The following is a 24,962-nucleotide window of genomic DNA, read 5'->3' as shown; positions in this document are numbered from 1 at the left end:
GCTGAAAGAAATGTCAACTAATCCCCGGCTGCTCAACAGTGCAAGGAAGGTGGATGGGGAATACCTTTCCATTTCTGGGATGTACTAGCAACCATCGCATAAATCTCTCCCCCCCAGCTTTTCTGCTGCAGTAATATCTGCCACCAGGAACATGCAAGAAGAGCACGTGCTCTTTCTGTATAACTTCAGCCGTTTTCCTTTCCATTGTGCTCACTCTGACAAAGTAAAGGTAAAGGTAAAGGGCCCCTGGACGGTCAAAGGAAACAATGGGGTTGTGGTGCTCATCTCACTTTTCAGGCCACGGGAGCCAGCGTTTTCCACAGACAGCTTTCCGGGTCATGGGGCCAGCAGGACTAAACTGCTTCTGGCACAATGGGACACTGTGACGGAAGCCAGAGCGCACGGAAACGCTGTTCACCTCCCCACTGCAGTGGTACCTATTTATCCACTTGCACTGGCACGCTTTTGAACTGCTAGGTTGATGATCTCTGGCGGGCTAGGGACAAAGGTGAGAGCTGTTTCCTAGTTCTACTGGATCTCTCAGTGGCTTTTGATACAATCAACCATAACATCCTTCTGGACTGTCTAGAGGAGCTGGGGGCACTGTTATACAGTGGTTCCGCTCCTTCCTCTTGGGCTGTGTCCAGAAAGTGGTGGTGGGGGATGAGTGTTCAGACCCCTGGGCCCTCACTTGTTCCGTCCTCTCCCCCATGCTTTTTAACATCTACATGAAGTTGCTGGGAGAGATCATCAGGGGGTTTGGACTGGATGTCCATCAATATGTGAAAGATACCCAGCTCTACCTCTCTTTTAAATCAGAACCAGTGAAGGTCCTGTGTGAGTGCCTGAAGGAAGTTGGAGGATGGATGGCAGCTAATGGATTGAGGGTGAATCCTGACAAGACAGAAGTACTGTTCTTGGGGGACAGGGGGCGGGCTGGTGTGGAAGACTCCTTAGTCCTGAATGGGGTAACTGTGCCCCAGAAGGACCAGGTGCACAGCCTGGGAGTCATTTTGGACTCACAGCTGTCCATGGAGGAGCAGATCAATTCTGTATTCAGGGCAGCTGTCTACCAGCTCCATCTGGTACGCAGGCTGAGACCCTACCAGCCCGCAGGCTGTCTCACCAGAGTGGTGCATGCTCTAGTTATCTCCCGCTTAGACTACTGCAATGCCCTCTACGTGGGGCTACCTTTGAAGGTGACCCGGAAACTACAATTAATCCAGAATGCGGCAGCTAGACTGGTGACGGCTGCCGAGACCATATAACACCGGTCCTGAAAGATCTACATTGGCTCCCAGTACGTTTTTGAGCACAATTCAGAGTGTTGGTGTTGACCTTTAAAGCCCTAAACAGCCTCGGCCCAGTATACCTGAAGGAGCGTCTCCTCCCCCATCGTTCTGCCCAGACACTTGAGGTCTAGCACCGAGGGCCTTCTGGCAGTTCCCTCACTGCGAGAAGCAAAGCTACAGTGAACCAGGCAGAGGGCCTTCTCGGTAGTGGCGCCCGCCCTGTGGAATGCCCTCCCATCAGATGTCAAAGAGATAAACAACTACCTGACATTTAGAAGACATCTGAAGGCTGCCTTGTTTAGGGAATTTTTTAATGTGTGACATTTTAATGTATTTTTAAACTTTGTTGGAAGCCACCCAGAGTGGCTGGGGAAACACAGCCAGATGGGCGGGGTACAAATAATAAATTGTTATTATTATTACTAGGTTGGCAGGAGCTGGGACAGAGCAACAGGAGCTCACTCCATCATGGGAATTCGACCGATGACCTTTTGATCAGCAAGCCAAAGAGGCTCAGTGGTTTAGACAACAGCACCACCTGCGTCCCTACAAGATACAGGCTGTAGCTCAGCAGGACAGCACATACTCTGTATGCAGAAAGCTCCAAGGCCTCCAGCTAGGGCCGGGAAAGAATCTGGTCTGGACGTATGAAATGATTATATAGAAGGCAGCTTCTATTGCTCCTCCAAGCCTTATCCTATGGGATTTACAATACTATCACTGGTTCATTTTGTTGTTGTTGGCATTCATTTGTCTCAAGAGGTGTGTGTGTGTGTGTGTGTGTGTGTGTGTGTGTGTGAAGTCAAACCTGGGTAGTGTGTATGGAGATCCTGGACTGCCCAGACGACAAGACCCCCCCCCCCAGCCTTGCTGTGGTCCAAAGGAAAGCAGAGCAGTATGTTTGGCACCAGTTCGGCTGCAGGAGATGCCAGAAGGAGGTACACAAGGCACCATCCACTTAGAAAACTCCACTCCGGATTTGTGTAGGGTTTACTCCTTAGCAGATAAAAGGAGCAGGGGGCACTGTTGTCTAAACCAGTGTTTCCCAACCTTTTTTGGGCAAAGGCACACTTGTTTCATGAAAAAATTTCGAGGCACACCACCATGCCAGATGGGGAAAGGTCACTTTTTACTTATGTAAAAAAAAATAAAAAAATAGTAACAGCATAGAAGGTAATGGTTAGGCTAGCATCCCTCTTCCAAATATGCTAGGTTTTTATTTGCAGGGACTGTTCTACATGGGAAAGCATTCAGCACTGTCATTCTCCCATCTGCCATCTGAATTGGTACTATTCTGGGTCAACTTACTCTGCTGCATGTGTAGATGAAAATGGCACCAAGTGTGGGGGAGGGGGCAGAACAGGTTTCAGATACAGGATATTAAGCATACACGTACTTCAGATTGAACTGGTTGCTTGCTTTGCAAGTTTTCATTTCCCAAATGACTGCCTTGGCAAGCGCAATACCTACCAGGCTCAACGCCGGTCTCGCGCTGCCGCTTCCCGCGCTCTCAAGGACCCGGGAGGAGGAAGGCATGAAGGCAATCCCAAAGGCGCGAAAACCTCGCGCATGCGCAGGCCTTCCGCCTGCGACAGCCCAGTAGGCCGGCCGAAGCGAGCGGCGATGGGATGTGGGAGCTCGCTCGCTCGCCGCCCCGCGTGTGCCTATGTGGGGCACGTTACAGCCCCGTGACGTCAGCGCCACGCAGGCAGCCAGGCAGGCAGACAGCAAGAGCCCCGCGCTGGGCGGCCTCTCCTCGCCGCCGCCGCCCCGCCTCTCGCCGCCCGACTCCCTCCCACGGCACACCAGGCAACGTCTCGCGGCACACTAGTGTGCCGCGGAACACCGGTTGGGAAACACTGGTCTAAACCACTGAACCTCTTGGGCTTGCTGATCAGAAGGTTGGCAGTTTGAATCTGCACGACGGGGTGAGCTCCCGTTGCTTTGCCAACCTAGCAGTTCGAAAGCATACCAGTGCAAGTAGATAAATAGGTACCACTGCGGAGGGAAGATAAATGGTGTTTCCTTGCACTCTGGCGATCGTCCCGCTGTCCTGTTGCACCAGAAGCGGTTTACCTTCACCTTTTCCTCCTTAGCCTTTCCTTCTCCAAAGATATTAATAGTTGGGAGATATCCAGCTAAGTCATATTCAGAATAAATCCCCTAAAGTCAATAGAATTAAACACATTGATTGGTCTACTGCATCTACAGTTTGGATATCACCATCTGGGTTTTTCTTTTCTTTTCTTCATTAATAAGCATAAGTGTTATCAGGGCTACGGACACTTCTGTAAGAAACAGCAAATTCCTGGCCAGTTCAGAAGCAACAGATGCATATTCAAAGCAGCAAAGCAATTACTAGCTGGAGTTGTCTGCCCTCACCTGTAAAGCTTCTTCTTCCTGAAGAAACAGACGACGAGGTGACTGCCGTAAGCAGATACCACATATTCACCCTGTTATAAACAAAATATAGTTTAGTACATACCAGAGTCCAAGTGGATTAAAATGTAAGATTAAAAAAAATTAAAAATTAGAACATGTGATGGGCAAACTGCAAGAGACAGACAACTGCTATGCAAGTCAGCTAAAGCAGCACAATGATATATCTGCAATCAGTGCTTTCCCCCTTCTAAATCAAATTCAGACATTTCCTCCATGGCTTTTACTCAGAGTGATCTAAAGAGAAATGATGGCTAATTCAGGTGCACTGAGATCTGGAGTTTAAAGAAACATAGCAAAGATGCTGAACACGGGTGAAGTCAGCCTAGCTGCTGGTGGCAAACCACAAGGTTGAAGCTCCTTTGGCTCCACAGAACTGGCCATGTGGTTCTTGGTATCATAAGACATAGGAGTGCGCCCAAAGCAGTTTTGGAATTGCGTTTTACAAAAACATGCCATATACCCCACTGCCTTTTGTTAACCTGTTCTTGGAACAGGGAAGTGTTTCCAAAACAGCCTGAAAAGCAGACCTCATATAAAAGTGATAAATTCTTTTGAGAACACAACAGGTAACAGATAAAAAGGTAGCTCTTTGGATACCCCCTTAAGACAGAGAGAAATACAGGTATTTTGTGTCCAGGGTCACAAATAAGGAAGTTTTAGAGAGGAATTTCTTCCCAACTGTACAGAATATGACAGTTACAGCAGAACACCTACGCTATAATGCGGTAAAGGATTTTATGGTGGCTAGAAAGCCGCCCTGGCAACGATTGACTAATCTGTCCACATGTCATGGAAAAGCAGAGAAAGCGGAAGGGCCTCTGCATTGGATTGGCTAAATTTCTGAGATTTTACAGTGGGCAGCCAAGGCAAAGAGGCTAGGAATGCAACGAGTAAGGCTGTGGTTGGAGAAGAGACTAAGAAGAGGGTGCATGCTCTAAGAGCTGAGGAAGTAAAGAAGGATGATTTGACATCAAGTTTGTGCATGCAGACCTCTAATATGATATACAGAAAGAAAGAAAGAAAGAAAGAAAGAAAGAAAGAAAGGGTATATACTTCTCTTCCAAGCGCTGTACATTTGGGTGACTGGCTTACACCATCCAAAATCAATTCCAGCTCATTGGCTTCTACTTCCTGACCTGGTGTTTTGGGGATTTTCAGTGAAGCTAGCTGAAACGGACCTGATGGAAACAAAATTTATTTAAGTTTTAAACCAATTATTCTCATATAGATGAAATAATAATAATTGTTTATCACATCTAACTTTTATCGCATTCATGAGTGCAATTAGGCTACAGTGGACGCTCGGGTTGCGAACGTGATCTGTGCAGGAGGCACATACGCAACCCGCAGTGCCGTGTCTGCGCATGCGCGGCTTGCGATTTAGCGCTTCTGCGCCGAAACCCAGAAGAGACCCGTTCCGGTACTTCCGGGTTCGGTAACCCGAGGTATGACTGTATTTTGATGTATGGCTTTTATTTATCATATTTGCACCAGGTTGTCGTCCCCAGAACTCAAAGCGACATCAACAATGCTGCCTCATTTTATTCTCCTAACAAGCCTGCACAGAGACTAAGGGTACTGTGAATTATAGCAGCATTTGTGGTTCAGTGGCATAATTCTTGCCTGCCGTGTGGGAGGCCTAGATTTGATTCCTAGCCAATGCAGCAACATGCCTTATGAAACTCTGGGATAGCTCAGTCGGTAGATCACGAGACTCTGAATCTCAGGGTTGTGGGTTCAAGCCCCACGCTGGGCAAAGGATTCCTGCATTGTAGAGGGTTGGACAATATGATCCTGGTTCCTTCCAACTCTACAATTCTATGGTAAAATAATATCCCCCCCCCCAATGCTCGGCAGAAATTAACACACACTGTGCAAACTTTTATAGTTACAGACAAAATTATGGCAATGTATATCTCCTCAACCTGATGCCCTCCAGCAGGTTGGCAAAAGCTGATGAGCACAGTGGTTCATTTTAAGCATGACTGCCACACTAAGATGAGGAGCGTTAAACGCATTGGGGCCAGCCATTCCTACCTTTAGTTCTTTTAATCTGCAGTTCATCAATCCTCTAAATAAAATACCTGTTTGTGATACAGCAGCTTATACTAAAACACTTAAAGCATTCTTCCTGTGCTGGGAAGTGAACTGGAATAAATCTGCAATCCCACTAATTCGGGGTGGGATTTGCACTCACGGTAACAGTGCACCTTGTCCCCTATTCGCAAAGCTGTTGCATGCAGTTATGTTAACAGATTCTGGGCTGTGCAGTCCCAGCCCACTTATTCTGCACTGATTAGGCTTTCCTGTGTCAGCATACCAGAGATAGTGCTGATATAGCAGTCACTGGATATCACCCTAACCATAAATGCTTACCAGCCCGAAAAAGCAGTTCACGGCACTGGGCTTCAAGTTCTGAGCAGCATATATGACATCTATGCCTCCACGCTCCATAAATGTCCAAATCCAAAACAACATAGTGTTTTAAGAAGTCTGCTTAGCATCTTTTTCACAAATTAAGAAACCTATTTCTACTCCTCTGCTGTCCAACTTTTCATACCCAGTGGGCTGCAGTAGTGCTGCCACACACATTTCCATATTGTAAATTGAAGTGTTCACAATACATTTAATATTTAATATACACGATATATGTAATTAAATATATTTAATTAATATATGTAATTAAATACATTTAATTAAACACACAATTAATAGATCTAATTACTACACAAATTCAATACGCAAACAGATGCGTGTGCTTTTGTTAGCAAAATATGACAAACTTTTTAAAAAAGGTTTTAAGATGTTATCTCTTGATTGTTGCTGATGACTGCCATTAAAGGCGGACCACCCTGCTATAGCAGGAACATACAAAACAAACAGGGGGCCAGATTCAGCATTCTCTGCCAGCCTAAGGGGTGTTGTGCTAGTGTAAGGGCGAGAATTATGGTTCCACAATATAAAATACAGCGCAACCATTGTGCTAGCGGAAGCCTGTTGTGCAACAGGTATTGGAGCTGCAACCAGACATTAGAACCATGCTGGCTTCCTATGTCTTCTCCTGCGCAAACCATTCCACTGCCACAGCTGGTATACCATTAGGGGACTTAGTGATTCCTCGCTGGGAATTTATTCCTTATAGGGATTCTACCCCATCCCCCATCACATACAAAATTCTATTTTAGGTATACTTTTATGTTGAGCATTGAACTCACGTATACTTTTATGTGGAGTTTACATGTATTTTATTTTGTTCACTTTTGATATGGTCTGTACTAATAGTCTATAACAAATAACCAATCCCTAAGATGTGACGAAGCTCCTATGTACCCCACTTTTCCCCACAAGGGCAAGAAAAAACAGCAACAAAAGGGGAAAACAATTTCTTTATCCTGCCTTTCTACTTAACAATAAAACCCGCAAAAAGGCTCACAGTCCTCATGTTAACAACAATCATAAAAAACAAGATGTACAAAATTACAAGAGCACCAATTATGACATACCTGATCTTTCATCGTTATCTTTTGAGATGATAACAAATACCGAATTCTCAGATCCCGCAAGTGCATAGAATGCAAAGAGTTTGAACCCAACCACCAAGGTCTGTAAGAGAAAACACACACATACACAAAATCAATCTCTTTAGTCTCATCTAAAAACTAAGCTGAAAACCCATGCAAGTTTATACAACCCTGCTAGTTAGAAGGTGCGGAACGGGTTTTTAATTAGGCACAATTATCAATAAAGTTGTGCATACAGTTCAGGGATGGAGAACCTGTGGCACTCCACATGTTTTTGGACCACAGCTCCCATCAGTCCCTGTCAGCATGGGATGATGGAAGTTGTAGTCCAACATCATCCTGATGACCAAAGGTTTCCCATCTCTTATGTAGCTCATCTCAGTCATGAATCATCAACAGAAAACACTGTCCATTCTAAGCCTTCATGGATAAGAAGATAAGAGATCCTGCTTATTAGTCTTTGAAGCTAGACACTCCTATGCTGAAAAGAGCCCATTCGCCCCCCCCCTACTCCATTGCAATGCATTTACACTGCAATCCTATACACACTTGGCTGGGAATAAGTCCTGCTCAACTTAACAGTCTTAGTTTTGAGTAGCTATATTGAGGATTCCACTGTAGATGCCGTTAGTGATGACTCCTATCAACCAAGATGCCACAGTGCAGTTTGCATAGCAGTGGCAAAGCCTATCCAGGTCTGCAAACAGAGCATTTACTCACGAATCACAGAGATTTGTTTTATTCACTCCAATGCATACCATTTCATTAATCTAATGAGAAGCCCATGGGCTGCTATGGAGAAAGAAGAGATGCAAAGAAAACATAACAAACCTTGATGAGAATGCCATCCATAAAATCCCAGAGTTTAATAGTGCCATCTAGAGACCAGGAATAGAGCTGGTGGAGAAACAAAGACATATTAAAATGATTTGTAAGGTCCTATTCTGGTTTATCTACAAAGCATTTTGATTCTTAGCAGTGCTGATTACTCCCTGTGTATGACAAAAACGCTAACAAAATGTGATGTGGTTCTAACACCTTTGAAAAAAGCTCTTACTACTACCTATTTAATTAAAACTGCACATACCATGTTGTCTGCTGAAGATATAACACACAAGCACATTTACGAGAAAAACAGACCAGAGATGGGATGATAATCAAAATCAACTATGATGCAGACAAAACGATTGCGACTTAAGTCCAAATAAGTATGTCCTAGCGCCGACCGCTCTTAAAAGGGAATAAATGTATTCCATGAGAAACCAAAATACCAGCAGAGATGTAGCTAGTCACATCACTGAGCAGAATGTTCCACTAGTTGTGTCTGTCACGTAAGGGAGATGCAGCTTTGAGTCCTTTCAAATTCCTATGTCCATAAAGGACATATGAAGCAGCATCTCCATTATAGATCTACACATGAGGGTGAGAGAAAATGTTATCTAAGGTATGCAGACCTCGGCCCAGGCAGGGTTTTATAGGTTTTCCACCAGCATTTTCAACCGGGGCAGGAAGTGATAAGAAACTATTGCAGAATAGGTATGATTTGCTCCATTTGAGCTATACTCATACCTGGCCATAATCATGGATTTGGCCTGGGATTACCACAACAACATATCACAACAACAACAGCAACAATATATCAAATTTCTATGCTGCCCTTCATTCAAAGATTATAGGGCAGGTCACCGTTAAGCACCAGCAAAATTACCTAGGATATTTATCCCAGTTTCCCCTTGAGTGCCAATGTGAGTGTTGGTGCCCTGATGTTGATTAGGACCCTGGCGTATGTGGGGAGGGAACTTAAATCCTTTGCCCTCTGCTATGGTCCATATGTGGTTCTGAAATTTTGCAGTGGAAAAAGAGACTCTAGTGGGAGCCTCCTTGCCCGCTTGTAAATTGATGTCTCAGGCCCTCTAATCCAAATTGCCCCTCTTCAAGCAAGTTGGGGGCGGGGAAAAGTTTGCACTTAATGACAATTATGTTATATATGCTGCTTGTACAGTGGTGCCTCGCAAGACGAAAAGAATCCGTTCTGTGATTCTCTTCATCTAGCGGTTTTTTCGTCTTGCAAAGCAAGCCCATTGACGGATTAGCGGATTAGTGCTATTAGCGGCTTATCGGATCAGCTGATAAGCGGCTTAGCGGCTTAGAAAAAAGGGGGGGGAAACACACGCAGGAACTCGCAAGACATTTTCGTCTTGCGAAGCAAGCCCATAAGAGATTCGTTTTGCGAAGCACCTCCAAAACGGAAAACTCTTTCGTCTAGCGAGTTTTCCGTCTTGCGAGGCATTCGTCTTGCGGGACACCACTGTAGTTTGGCTCTAAGATAGGACTAGCATTGCCAAAATTTTAACAACCTGTAGATGGTTTTGGGGATTCAACTGGACTCCTGTCACTATGTTGCTGTGACCTTGGAGAACATGCAGACATTCTTCTGTAGCTGTACTGTAGACTTTCACATAGTCACCAGAGGCACACAAAAGGTACCTATAAGCAATGAAATCAAAGGCAGAAATCAATTAAAAGGCACTTATAGTACTTGGCAGAAACAACATAGGCTAACTTGGAAAATTCTAGAAGCATATTAGATAATATTTATCCATTTTCACATCCAGCATTACATGTAAAAGACCAATTCCCAACCGCCAAAGGTACAGGAAAACTAGACTATTTTTCAGTATGGTCCAGTTCATATCTAATGCATACAATACCAAACCATGAATGTGCAGATATGCAAGTATTTTACTCCTCTTCCAGTTCTCCTACTGCCATGCTATCTGGAGCTAATTTTGGGTGGGAGTTAGCAACTTAAGTCATCATGGGCCCATAGCTTGTCACCTCCAGACAAACCGTACATGGTAAGCAGAACAAACCTTGGCTAAACCAAACCAAAGCTGAGTTTCGTGCAGAGCAGGACAACTGGGGGAAAGGACCGATGTGGCCATGATTCCTGCAATCGCATTTTAACCATTGGTTTATCTTAATGATACATGTGAACCAGGTCATGTAGTATTTAAATGCCACGTGTAATGACATTTAAATACTATATTAAACACAAGCTGCCATGCGTGCCTAACATGGAGACAGAAAAGTGAAATATAACTGTTTAAAAATTATATAAACATTTCTGTATTTTGTTTCTCCAAATGATAGCAATAGACCAAAACATGCTTTTTAAATATATTGTCATTAATATACACTGTGCTTAGAGTAGCATAAAAAGAGTTTACAGCTCAAAATTTTGATTGGGACAGGGATGAAACATGTTAACAAGAGGAGGGAATGGAAGCAAAAGATAACTGGAGAATGAACTGTGTTGCATTTATTACCATGTGGTTTAAACACATTTTTGTCATAGTTCCAGGAAGTCTAAGGACTATTAAAAAGGCCAGTTTATCAGAAGCCTCTTTTACTCTGGATTGTTTGTACCATATAATATATGCACTTTTCAAAACTCTAAGGGGGAAAGGTATGGGCTCAGTGGTAGAGCAGAAGGCCCGGGTATAAGACAATTTCTTATGCTGATCTAGTGTAACACTCCTCTCCTCATTCATTACTTTCACTGTTATAAAGATCTTAAAAGCTTGCTGATACTGGGGCACAAATCCCCATGAAGAAAAATTCACTATTGGCAGAATCAACACTACCACAGTTGCCACACAATGCCCGTTCTGCATTTGCAATTATAATTTGATAGTTTAGTGTAGCAGTGCCTGCGCCTTGAAACTCCCTGCCTGTTGAGAGCAAACAGGGGCCTTTGCTGTACTCATTCACCGGTGCCCACTAAAAATATTATTGTTCAGGTTGACAGTTGGGGTCATCTTAAACCTGCTTTAATGTTTTAACTTTTGTGTATCTTAGAATAGGGCAGTAAATTTTGCTGGCCATTCTTCTCTTTTTTAAATTGTGGTAGTCGTTGTTTGAAACCATATTTTTTAGGAAATTAAAAAGGGAAAAGATTGGAACAAAACCAACCTAAACAGTGCACCTCAGACTGTGTGCGATCCTACAGCCCACTCGGCCTTATTTAGAAAAACCCACAAAACATGACGGGTGTGTGTGTTATTGGGTTGTTTTTATTTTTGTTATGTATTTTGCGTTTCTATGTTGGTGATTTTATGTTGTAACCGCCCTGCGACTTTCTGGAACTAGGCGGTATAATATTAATTATAGCAATTATATCTTAGTAATTATTATTTAAGGGACCCCTGACCATTAGGTCCAGTCGTGACAGACTCTGGGGTTGCGGCGCTCAACTCGCTTTATTGGCTGAGGGAGCCGGTGTACAGCTTCCAGGTCATGTGGCCAGCATGACTAAGCCGCTTCTGGCAAACCAGAGCAGTGCACAGAAACGCCGTTTGCCTTCCCGCTGGAGCGGTACCTACTTATCTACTTGCACTTTGACGTGCTTTCGAACCCGAGCAACGGGAGCTCACCCCGTTGCGGGGATTCGAACTGCCGACCTTCTGATCGGCAAGTCCTAGGCTCTGTGGTTTAACCCACAGCACCACCTGCATCCCAATAGTAATTATTATTACAACAACAATAAAGATAATGAGTCTCACCGTGTGTCTTATAAATAATAAAGTGTCTCAGCGTTTGTCTTAATAATAATGAATAATAATAGTGTCATGGAGTGTGTCTTAATAAAAATAAATAATAATAGTCTCAGAGCATGTCTTAATAAATAATAATAATAGTCTCAGCGCGCGTCTTAATAAATAATAATAATAATAATAATAATAATAATAATAATAATGTGGAGTCTGAGCGCGTGTCTTAATGATACTAATAATGTGGAGTCTAGAAGCGTGTCTTACTCGGGAGTAAACTCAGCCGCGTTCAACAGGGCTGACACCGCCGCCCCGCGGCTTAAGCGGTTGGCATTCCTGAAAAGCCCCCACTGATCCCCTCAGCGCCACTCACTTCGAATCGGCCGAAAAGACCGCGCGGCTCCCGCTCAGCCAACTGCCGCCGCAGCGAACCACGCGGAGCTGCTCGCGCGCCACCATCTTCCCTCGACGACCTCCGACCTCTGACCTCCCCCGACCCTCCTCGCTCCTCCGGAAGGAAGAGTAAAAGCTCCGTTGCCGCTCTAGCCCAAACCTTCCCTTAGAACTCAATAGCACCGCCCTCCTCCCCCTCCCCCTCCCCCTCCTCCTCTTTCCGCTCTGCTGTCACGACGTTCCAAGGGGTTAGACCCGTACTTCCGGTTTTCTTGCAATTGAAGCCGATAGAAAACAAAAAAGAGGACCATAGAGATGGAAAGGAATGGGATAGAAAGAGCTTTCAAAACAGAAACCGGAAGAGTGACGCTCCTCTTTTTCCTAGGCTCTCTGAACTGAAAGTCCGCGTCAGGGTCTGGCAATCGGCTCCCGGCCAGGAAGAACGGGGCATAGAGCTAGAAATGGAAGAGTCGCGCAATCCTTATTTTGCATGAGGCTGAGTTGGGTCTCCATCTCGCTTCCAATGCTATGTGTACAGTACAGGGTTTTCATCATAGATACATCAGTCGTGGGAAACAACGCAATATAAATAGTTCACGGTTAAAGGCGACTTTCCTTTAATTCATTTTTTTTAAGGGAGGCGGGGCGGCAGCCTCGTGCCATTGCGCGTTTATTCCGCTTGAGTATAAACGGCGTGGTGGCCATTGCGTGATTTTTGTTTTCATTGGCGCAGGGCGTGTTATGGACAGGTCAAAGCAGGGTATAAAAGATAAAGATAACCCGTTGATGGAAGCAGTTATGGGGATTAATTATAATGATGAATGAAAATAATAATTTTGTTATTTGCAGCCCCACCCGTCTGGCTGGGATTAGAATTGGAGCCACTCCTTTAGCTAAAACAAAATCATGGTGTGTGTGACTTTTTACACTTATAATCTTCTACACCAGCGCTTCCCATGCTTGTGTGTTGTGACACGTTAGTGTTGGCTGCAGTGTGTAGGTGCATGGCAGGAATGCTCCCTGCGCTCCTTCAGGGGCTGGAAAGGGGTTAGTTTAACCTCTGGTTTGCTATTAAAACTGAATTACTGTGTCACAAAACGATGCAAAACTGAATTACTGTGTCACAAAATGATGCATGTCTAAAAAGTGTGTCTCCAACATGAAAAGTTTGGAAAGCTCTTCTCTACACAAACGTACGTGTATGTGTAAACACACACACATACAGAGAGTATTTACTCGAATCTACTGCTCACCTTTTTTGGCCAAATAATGTTGCGAAAATTAAGGTGCACATTAGATTCGACGGCACATTTACATTCGCCAGCAAATACTTTTTTTTGTTTCAAGTTTCTGAAAATTGAAGTGCACATTAGACTCGAGTAATTATGATATATATTCTCCATTGTTTGAAGGCAGTTCTGAGAGACCTGGCCCTCAAGCTTATTTTAAAAACAAAATGCAGAGCTGTAAGCTTAAATATCATCAATATGCTTATCTCTGCAGACATTTGCCAACTGAATACCCAGCTGTGGTTGAACCTCTGGGTAAGGGAAGCAAGAGTTGTATGCACTGAAAAGAGCTTTCCCAGCTCGCCTTGATTAAATAGAAAGAATAATAGAGAATGTGCTCCAAAATGGATTAATTTATTTAAAGGGTACAAAAGGAAAAGCGATCTGCTGGGAGTAAACTGGAGAAAAGAGATATCGGGGAGTTTTCTAACTCCAGATTTTGACACTGACTGTTCATGAAAAATGAATTAAAATATCAAAAGTAGGGCCAGGTTGTACTTATTGCATAATTCTTAGAAGCTTTTTTGCTTGGGTAAGTTGCGTGTCGAGGACCCCCAAGACACCCCTGAATAAAAACACGTTCACAAATCATTTTTGTTTTGGACTTTGGCCACAACTTTATTGAATTACAGTAAGTGAGTGGTTGCTTAGCATTGGTTAGTGACTATCTGTTCCCACTTGGAGGTAGGACAACCATACCCATGCGGAAGTCAGTAAGGGTAAGCAATTTTGGGGAGAGAAAAAGCTGGGTGCCAGGCTCACACCTCTCCCCAAATGCTCCCTGGGGCTCTTGCATAGCCCTAGCCCCTTGTCAGGGGTACGAATAAAAGCATGGCGAGCCCCTGGATTCCTTTAACAGAATACATTTGCAGCAGCAGCATTGAAGGGGCAGGCACAGCCAACCTCATCCCCTCCACCAACCAAAAAATTAACCAATGCCTAACCGCATGTTTTTGAATTATGGTGCTGGAGGAGACTCTTGAAAGTCCCATGAACTGCAAGAAGATCAAACCTCTCCATTCTTAAGGAAATCAGCCCTGAGTGCTCACTGGAAGGACAGATCCTGAAGCTGAGGCGCCAATACTTTGGCCACCTCATGAGAAGAGAAGACTCACTGGGAAAGACCCTGATGTTGGGAAAGGTGGAGGGCACAAGGAAAAGTGGACGACAGAGGACGAGATGGTTGGACAGTGTTCTCGAAGCTACCAGCATGAGTTTGATCAAACTGCGGGAGGCAGTAGAAGACAGGAGTGCCTGGCGTGCTCTGGTCCATGGGGTCAGGAAGAGTCGGACACGACTAAATGACTAAACAACAACAACCACCGCAACTTAAAAGTTGCGACGATTTGCTACGCAGTAGGCAAAACCCAAATGGCACCAGCCAATCAGCCAAATGGTAAAATTCCTACCAGGCCCCTACTGCAAAGCAAACTACCCCATGACAGGCATAGCAAGGTCAGCGCAAACAAACCCTAAATAAAGGGAGGGTGGACAGGTAATCCGATGTGCGCAGTGAAAAGAAGAAGCTTAACGCTGCACACAGGGACATATATAGCACCCCCATCAATCAAATAAAATTGCAACAATCGGTTTCCCCCAGCAACATTGGAAGTGCCCAATCAAATCCGTGGCCATCCAAACTAACCCGCCCAGCAACAGGCAATGTCATGGTTGCTCCCACCGCAACACGTGCTCTCCATGAAGGAGAATCCGCTCTGTCTTTTAATGCTACTTTTGTTTGATTTTACACCCAATTCCCTCTCAAGGGACATAGGCTCTTCTAAGGCCCACTCTTGGTCAGAGAAATAAAACAGAAGACAACCGGGTAAAAGAAAGCAAGGCAGGCTCCATCATGTGTAACATGTGAAAAAGGGGTCTTCTGAATGTGTATGAAAGTATCCCCATAAAGAAACACAATTCCTCCATATGCTGTCTTGAACAATCCCTAGTTTAAAATATGGATGCAAATTTGGATCGACTGCTCTTCCATGTCAAAACTGGGAAAGCCGTTAGCCGTTATGTTGCCTCACTTGGTGTCACACATGTGTATCTGAAGAAGTTGCGAACGTGATCTGTGCGGGAGGCACATTCGCAACCCGCAGTGCCGTGTCTGCGCACGCGTGGGTTGCGATTTAGCGCTTCTGCGCTGAAACCCAGAAGAGACCCGTTCCGGTACTTCTGGGTTCGGCAACCCGAAGCGTCTGTAACCCGAGGTATGACTGTATTTTGTTGTATGGCCTTTATTTATCATATTTGCACCAGGCTGTCGTCCCCAGAACTCAAAGCGACATCAACAATGCTGCCTCATTTTATTCTCCTAACAAGCCTGCACAGAGACTAAGTGTACTGTGAATTATAGCAGCATTTGTGGTTCAGTGGCATAATTCTTGCCTGCCGTGTGGGAGGCCTAGATTTGATTCCTAGCCAATGCAGCAACATGCCTTATGAAACTCTGGGATAGCTCAGTCGGTAGATGATGAGACTCTGAATCTCAGGGTTGTGGGTTCAAGCCCCACGCTGGGCAAAGGATTCCTGCATTGTAGAGGGTTGGACAATATGATCCTGGTTCCTTCCAACTCTACAATTCTATGGTAAAATAATATCCCCCCCCCCCAATGCTCGGCAGAAATTAACACACACTGTGCAAACTTTTATAGTTACAGACAAAATTATGGCAATGTATATCTCCTCAACCTGATGCCCTCCAGCAGGTTGGCAAAAGCTGATGAGCACAGTGTTTCATTTTAAGCATGACTGCCACACTAAGATGAGGAGCATTAAATGCATTGGGGCCAGCCATTCCTACCTTTAGTTCTTTTAATCTGCGGTTCATCGATCCTCTAAATAAAATACCTGTTTGTGATACAGCAGCTTATACTAAAACACCTAAAGCATTCTCCCCGTGCTGGGAAGTGAACTGGAATAAATCTGCAATCCCACTAATTCGGGGTGGGATTTGCACTCACGGTAACAGTGAACCTTGTCCCCTATTCGCAAAGCTGTTGCATGCAGTTATGTTAACAGATTCTGGGCTGTGCAGTCCCAGCCCACTTGTTCTGCACTGATTAGGCTTTCCTGTGTCAGCATACCAGAGATAGTGCTGATATAGCAGTCACTGGATATCACCCTAACCATAAATGCTTACCAGCCCGAAAAAGCAGTTCACGGGACTGGGCTTCAAGTTCTGAGCAGCATATATGACATCTATGCCTCCACGCTCCATAAATGTCCAAATCCAAAACAACATAGTGTTTTAAGAAGTCTGCTTAGCATCTTTTTCACAAATTAAGAAACCTATTTCTACTCCTCTGCTGTCCAACTTTTCATACCCAGTGGGCTGCAGTAGTGCTGCCACACACTGAACTAAATTTCCATATTGTAAATCGAACTGTTCACAATACATTTAATATTTAATATACACGATATATGTAATTAAATATATTTAATTAATATATGTAATTAAATACATTTAATTAAACACACAATTAATAGATCTAATTACTACACAAATTTAATACGCAAACAGATGCAAAATATGACACACTTTTTAAAAAAGGCTTTAAGATGTTATCTCTTGATTGTTGCTGATGACTGCCATTAAAGGCGGACCACCCTGCTATAGCAGGAACATTCAAAACAAACAGGGGACCAGATTCAGCATTCTCTGCCAGCCTAAGGGGTGTTGTGCTAGTGTAAGGGCGAGAATTATGGTTGCACAATATAAAATACAGCGCAACCATTGTGCTAGCAGAAGCCTGTTGTGCACCAGGTATTGGAGCTGCAACCAGACATTAGAACCATGCTGGCTTCCTATGTCTTCTCTTGCGCAAACTATTCCACTGCCACAGCTGGTATACCATTAGGGGACTTAGTGATACATAAATTTCCTCTCTGGGAATTTATTCCTTATAGGGATTCTACCCCATCCCCCATCACATACAAAATTCTATTTTAGGTATACTTTTATGTCGAGCATTGAACTCATGTATACTTTTATGTGGAGTTTACATGTATTTTATTTTGTTCACTTTTGATATGGTCTGTACTAATAGTCTATAATAAATAACCAATCCCTAAGATGTGACGAAGCTCCTATGTACCCCACTTTTCCCCCCAAGGGCAAGAAAAAACAGAAACAAAGGGGGAAAACAATTTCTTTATCCTGCCTTTCTACTTAACAATAAAACCCGCAAAAAGGCTCACAGTCCTCATGTTAACAACAATCATAAAAAAACAAGATGTACAAAATTACAAGAGCACCAATTATGACATACCTGATCTTTCATCATTATCTTTTGAGATGATAACAAATACCGAATTCTCAGATCCCGCAAGTGCATAGAATGCAAAGAGTTTGAACCCAACCACCAAGGTCTGTAAGAGAAAACACACACGTACACAAAATCAATCTCTTTAGTCTCATCTAAAAACTAAGCTGAAAACCCATGCAAGTTTATACAACCCTGCTAGTTAGAAGGTGCGGAACGGGTTTTTAATTAGGCACAATTATCAATAAAGTTGTAAATACAGTTCAGGGATGGAGAACCTGTGGCACTCCACATGTTTTTGGACCACAGCTCCCTTCAGTCCCTGTCAGCATGGGATGATGGAAGTTGTAGTCCAACATCATCCTGATGACCAAAGGTTTCCCATCTCTTCTGTAGCTCATCTCAGTCATGAATCATCAACAGAAAACACTGTCCATTCTAAGCCTTCATGGATAAGAAGATAAGAGATCCTGCTTATTAGTCTTTGAAGCTAGACACTCGTATGCTGAAAAGAGCCCATTCGCCCCCCTACTCCATTGCAATGCATTTATACTGCAATCCTATACAGACTTGGTTGGGAATAAGTCCTGCTCAACTTAACAGTCTTAGTTTTGAGTAGCTATATTGAGGATTCCACTGTAGATGCCGTTAGTGATGACTCCTATCAACCAAGATGCCACAGTGCAGTTTGCATAGCAGTGGCAAAGCCTATCCAGGTCTGCAAACAGAGCATTTACTCACGAATCACAGAGATTTGTTTTATTCACTCCAATGCATACCATTTCATTAATCTAATAAGAAGCCCATGGGCTGCTATGGAGAAAGAAGAGATGCAAAGAAAACATAACAAACCTTGATGAGAATGCCATCCATAAAATCCCAGAGTTTAATAGTGCCATCTAGAGACCAGGAATAGAGCTGGTGGAGAAACAAAGACATATTAAAATGATTTGTAAGGTCCTATTCTGGTTTATCTACAAAGCATTTTGATTCTTAGCAGTGCTGATTACTCCCTGTGTATGACAAAAACGCTAACAAAATGTGAAGTGGTTCTAACACCTTTGAAAAAAGCCCTTACTACTTATTTAATTAAAACTGCACATACCATGTTCTCTGCTGAAGATATAACACACAAGCACATTTACGAGAAAAACAGACCAGAGATGGGATGATATTCAAAATCAACTATGATGCAGACAAAACGATTGCGACTTAAGTCCAAATAAGTATGTCCTAGCGCCGACCGCTCTTAAAAGGGAAGAAATGTATTCCATGAGAAACCAAAATACCAGCAAAGATGTAGCTAGTCACATCACTGAGCAGAATGTTCCACTAGTTGTGTCTGTCACGTAAGGGAGATGCGGCTTTGAGTCCTTTCAAATTATTATGTCCATAAAGGACAAGATATGAAGCAGCATCTCCATTATAGACCTGCACATGAGGGTGAGAGAAAATGTTATCTAAGCTATGCAGACCTCAGCCCAGGAAGGGTTTTATAGGTTTTCCACCAGCATTTTCAACTGGGCCAGGAAGTGATAAGAAACTATTGCAGAATACGTATAATTTGCTCCATTTGAGCTATACTCATACCTGGCCATAATCACGGATTTGGCCTGGGATTACAACAACAACATATCACAACAACAACAACAGCAACAATATATCAAATTTCTATGCTGCCCTTCATTCAAAGATTATAGGGCAGGTCACCGTTAAGCACCAGCAAAATTACCTAGGATATTTATCCCAGTTTCCCCTTGAGTGCCAATGTGAGTGTTGGTGCCCTGATGTTGATTAGGACCCTGGCGTATGTGTGTGTGTGTGGGGGGGGGGACTTAAATCCTTTGCCCTCTGCTATGGTCCCTATGTGGTGCTGAAATTTTGCAGTGGAAAAAGAGGCTCTAGTGGGAGCCTCCTTGCCCTCTTGTAAATTGCTGTCTCAGGCCCTCTAATCCAAATTGCCCCTCTCCAAGCAAGTTGGGGGCAGGGGAAAGTTTGCACTTAATGACAATTATGTTATATATGCTGCTTGTAGTTTGGCTCTAAGATAGGACTAGCATTGCCAAAATTTTAACAACCTGTAGATGGTTTTGGGGATTCAACTGGACTCCTGTCACTATGTTGCTGTGACCTTGGAGAACATGCAGACATTCTTCTGTAGCTGTACTGTAGACTTTCACATAGTCACCAGAAGCACACAAAAGGTACCTATAAGCAATGAAATCAAAGGCAGAAATCAATTAAAAGGCACTCATAGTACTTGACAGAAACAACATAGGCTAACTTGGAAAATTCTAGAAGCATATTAGATAATATTTATCCATTTTCACATCCAGCATTACATGTAAAAGACCAATTCCCAACCGCCAAAGGTACAGGAAAACCAGACTATTTTTCAGTATGGTCCAGTTCATATCTAATGCATACAATACCAAACCATGAATGTGCGGATACGCAAGTACTCTCAGTAAAAATTGTAGCTGTTTTACTCCTCTTCCAGTTCTCTTACTGCCATGCTATCTGGAGCTAATTTTGGGTGGGAGTTAGCAACTTAAGTCATCATGGGCCCATAGCTTGTCACCTCCAGACAAACCGTACATGGTAAGCAGAACAAAACTTGGCTAAACCAAACCAAAGCTGAGTTTCATGCAGAGCAGGACAACTGGGGGAAAGGACCAATGTGGCCATGATTCCTGCAATCGCATTTTAACCATTGGTTTATCTTAATGATACACGTGAACCAGGTCATGTAGTATTTAAATGCCACGTGTAATGACATTTAAATACTATATTAAACACAAGCTGCCATGCGTGCCTAACATGGAGACAGAAAAGTGAAATATAACTGTTTAAAAATTATATAAATATTTCTGTATTTTGTTTCTCCAAATGATAGCAATAGACCAAAACATGCTTTTTAAATATATTGGCATTAATATACACTGTGCTTAGAGTAGCATAAAAAGAGTTTACAGCTCAAAATTTTGATTGGGACAGGGATGAAACATGTTGACAAGAGGAGGGAATGGAAGCAAAAGATAACTGGAGAATGAACTGTGTTGCATTTATTACCATGTGGTTTAAACACATTTTTGTCATAGTTCCAGGAAGTCTAAGGACTATTAAAAAGGCCAGTTTATCAGAAGCCTCTTTTACTCTGGATTGTTTGTACCACATAATACAGTGGTGCCTCACAAGACGAACGCCTCGCAAGACGGAAAACCCGCTAGACGAAAGGGTTTTCCGTTTTGGAGGCGCTTCGCAAAACGAATTTCCTTATGGGCTTCCTTCACAAGACGAAACCCCATAGGGAAACCTCCGGGACAGCGGGGAGGTCCCCACTGTCCTCGGACCTCCTCCGAAGGTTGGCGGTGGGGCGGAGAGACCACCTCCCGCCGCCGCCTTCGGAAGGCTCCTCCGAAGGCTGGCGGTGGGGCGGAGAGACCTTCTCCCCGCGCCAGCCTTCGGATGGCTGTCCTGAAGACTTGCGCTGGGAGGAGGGTTTTCCTTCCCACCGCCAACATTCAGAATGCTGTTCTGAATGTTGGCGGTGGGGAGGAAAAACCCTCCTCCCACCGCAAGCCCCGGGAACAGAGGAGAAGCGCTGCGCCCCTTCCCCCCTGTTCCCGTACCTGTCCTGAAGGCTTGCGGTGGGGAGAAAAGCCCTTCTCCGCACCGCCAGCCTGGCAAGCGGTTTCCATAGGAACGCATTAAATGATTTTCAATGCATTCCTATGGAAAACCATGCTTCGCAAGACGAAAAACTCGCAAGAAGAAAAAACTTGCAGAACGAATTAATTTCGTCTTGCGAGGCACCACTGTATATGCACTTTTCAAAACTCTAAGGGGGAAAGGTATGGGCTCAGTGGTAGAGCAGAAGGCCTGGGTATAAGACAATTTCTTATGCTGATCTAGTGTAACACTCCTCTCCTCATTCATTACTTTCCGTTATAAAGATCTTAAAAGCTTGCTGATACTGGGGCACAAATCCCCATGAAGAAAAATTCACTGTTTTAACAGAACATACCTCCTATCCCTACATTTAATTGGCAGAATCAGCACTACCACAGTTGCCACACAATGCCCGTTCTGCATTTGCAATTATAATTTGATAGTTTAGTGTAGCAGTGCCTGCGCCTTGAAACTCCCTGCCTTTTGAGAGCAAACAGGGGCCTTTGCTGTACTCATTCACCGGTGCCCACTAAAAATATTCTTGTTCAGGTTGACAGCTGGGGTCATCTTAAACCTGCTTTAATGTTTTAACTTTTGTGTATCTTAGAATAGGGCAGTAAATTTTGCTAGGCATTCTTCTCTTTTTTTAAATTGTGGTAGTCGTTGTTTGAAACCGTATTTTTTAGGAAACTAAAAAGGGAAAAGATTGGAACAAAACCAACCTAAACAGTGCACCTCAGACTGCGTGCGATCCTACAGCCCACTCGGCCTTATTTAGAAAAACCCACAAAACATGACGGGTGTGTGTGTTATTGGGTTGTTTTTATTTTTGTTATGTATTTTGCGTTTCTATGTTGGTGATTTTATGTTGTAACCGCCCTGCGACTTTCTGGAACTAGGCGGTATACTATTAATTATAGCAATTATATCTTAGTAATTATTATTTAAGGGACCGACTCTGGGGTTGTGGCGCTCATCTCGCTTTATTGGCTGAGGGAGCCGGCGTACAGCTTCCAGGTCATGTGGCCAGCATGACTAAGCCGCTTCTGGCGAACCAGAGCAGCGCACGGAAATGCCGTTTACCTTCCTGCCAGAGTGGTACCTATTTATCTACTTGCATTGGCGTGCTTTCGAACTGCTAGGTTGGCAGGAGCAGGAACCGAGCAACGGGAGCTCACCCCATTGCAGGGATTCGAACTGCTGACCTTCTGATTGGCAAGTCCTAGGCTCTGTGGTTTAACCCACAGCACCACCTGCATCCCAATAGTAATTATTATTACAACAACAATAAAGATAATGAGTCTCACCGTGTGTCTTATAAATAATAAAGTGTCTCAGCGTTTGTCTTAATAATAATAATAATAATAATAATAATAATAATAATAGAGTCTTGGAGTGTGTCTTAATAATAAAAAAATAATAGTCTCAGAGCATGTCTTAATAAATAATAATAATAGTCACAGCGCGCGTCGCGTCTTAATAAATAATAATAATAATGTGGAGCCTGAGCGCGTGTCTTAATAATACTAATAATGTGGCGTCTAGACGCGTGTCTTACTCGGGAGTAAACTCAGCCGCGTTCAATGGGGCTGACGCCGCCGCCCCGCGGCTTAAGCGGTTGGCATTCCTGAAAAGCCCCCACTGATCCCCTCAGCGCCACTCACTTCGAATCAGCCGAAAAGACCGCGCGGCTCCCGCTCAGCCAACTGCCGCCGCAGCGAACCACGCGGAGCTGCTCGCGCGCCACCATCTTCCCTCGACGACCTCCGACCTCTGACCTCCCCCGACCCGCCTCGCTCCTCCGGAAGAAAGAGTAAAAGCTCCGTTGCCGCTCTAGCCCAAACCTTCACTTAGAACTCAATAGCACCGCCCTCCTCCTCCTCCTCTTTCCGCTCTGCTGTCACGACGTTCCAAGGCGTTAGACCCGTACTTCCGGTTTTCTTGCAATTGAAGACGATAGAAAACAAAAAAAGAGGACCATAGAGATGGAAAGGAATGGGATAGAAAGAGCTTTCAAAACAGAAACCGGAAGAGTGACGCTCCTCCTTTTCCTAGGCTCTTTGGACTGAAAGTCCGCGTCAGGGTCTGGCAATCGGCTCCCGGCCAGGAAGAACGGGGCATAGAGCTAGAAATGGAAGAGTCGCGCAATCCTTATTTTGCATGAGGCTGAGTTGGGTCTCCATCTCGCTTCCAATGCTATGTGTACAGTACAGGGTTTTCATCATAGATACATCAGTCGTGGGAAACAACGCAATATAAAGAGTTCACGGTTAAAGGCGACTTTCCTTTAAATACAAAACGTTGAGTTTCATTCATTTTTTTAAGGGAGGCGGGGCGGCAGCCTCGTGCCATTGTGCGTTTATTCCGCTTGAGTATAAACGGCGTGGTGGCCATTGCGTGATTTTTGTTTTCCTTGGCGCAGGGGGTGTTATGGACAGGTCAAAGCAGGGTATAAAAGATAAAGATAACCCGTTGATGGAAGCAGTTATGGGGATTAATTATAATGATGAATGAAAATAATAATTTTGTTATTTGTAGCCCCACCCGTCTGGCTGGGATTAGAATTGGAGGCACTCCTTTAGCTAAAACAAAATCATGGGTGGGCGACTTTTTACACTTATAATCCTCTACACCAGCGCTTCCAAAGCTTGTGTGTTGTGACACGTTAGTGTGTTGGCTGCAGTGTGTAGGTGCATGGCAGGAATGCTCCCTGCGCTCCTTCAGGGGCTGGAAAGGGGTTAGTTTAACCTCTGGTTTGCTATTAAAACTGAATTACTGTGTCACAAAATGATGCAAAACTGAATTACTGTGTCACAAAATGATGCAAAACTGAATTACTGTGTCACAAAATGCTGCATGTCTAAAAAGTGTGTCTCCAACATGAAAAGTTTGGAAAGCTCTTCTCTACACAAACGTACGTGTGTGTATACACACACACACACACACACACACACACACACTGTATTTACTCGAATCTACTGCTCACCTTTTTTGGCCAAACAATGTTGCGAAAATTAAGGTGCACATTAGATTCAATGGCACATTTACATTCGCCAGCAAATACTTTTTTTTGTTTCAAGGTTCTGAAAATTGAAGTGCACATTATACTCGAATAAATATGATATATAGTCTCTGTTATGTGCTGAAGTTCTCACCCTGGGCCAGCAGAGGGATACTGTAGATAGTTCAGGTCCACATATGCAAATAAGGGATTGAAAGTGACGTTCAGTGATTGGATAGTTACAGAAAGTTGTTACAGTTACGTTGTACTGGAGCTCTATATAAGCAGACTGGCTGAACCCTTCAGTTCAGTTCTGACCTGTGAATAAACAAGAGCTGTTTGGAGAATCGCTGTGTCGTCTGATATGTTCACCCACAACTTAACAGTCTCCATCGTTTGAAGGCAGTATCAGTTTCCTGCTCAAGAGCCTGCTTTGCACCGTGCTGAGAGACCTGACCCTCAAGCTTATTTTAAAAACAAAACGCAGAGCTGTAAGCTTAAATAACATTGATATGCTTATCTCTGCAGACA

At 43.9% G+C, this 24,962-nt stretch overlaps 1 protein-coding gene across 3 annotated transcripts in view; it reads right to left on the bottom strand.

Moving 5' to 3' along the window:
* Nucleotides 1-23,295, bottom strand: part of WDR75 (WD repeat domain 75) — a 43,145-nt gene extending 19,850 nt beyond the window's left edge. The window contains exons 1-6 of one of the 3 annotated variants that reach the window (XM_083468229.1): nucleotides 23,095-23,295; nucleotides 19,837-19,966; nucleotides 18,611-18,676; nucleotides 17,765-17,864; nucleotides 4,788-4,912; nucleotides 3,675-3,745 (exon numbers count right to left, since the gene is read on the bottom strand). In XM_083468229.1, coding sequence (XP_083324355.1) covers nucleotides 3,675-3,745; nucleotides 4,788-4,912; nucleotides 17,765-17,864; nucleotides 18,611-18,676; nucleotides 19,837-19,966; nucleotides 23,095-23,180 — 578 coding nt within the window. In that variant the 5' untranslated portion in view covers nucleotides 23,181-23,295. Of the gene's footprint in view, nucleotides 1-3,674; nucleotides 3,746-4,787; nucleotides 4,913-7,237; nucleotides 7,338-8,086; nucleotides 8,153-9,612; nucleotides 9,743-12,181; nucleotides 12,310-17,764; nucleotides 17,865-18,610; nucleotides 18,677-19,836; nucleotides 19,967-22,988 lie in introns of those variants that run through there. The other 2 variants (XM_083468231.1, XM_083468230.1) reach the window with 2 other exon arrangements.
* Between the last annotated feature and the right edge of the window lie 1,667 nt (nucleotides 23,296-24,962).

Source organism: Podarcis liolepis, assembly GCF_965112155.1.
Source record: "Podarcis liolepis genome assembly, chromosome: 1".
Lineage (NCBI taxonomy): Eukaryota > Metazoa > Chordata > Lepidosauria > Squamata > Lacertidae > Podarcis > Podarcis liolepis.
The sequence above is the reverse complement of the archived record's forward strand: the minus strand, read 5'-3'. Positions and strand labels throughout refer to the sequence as shown.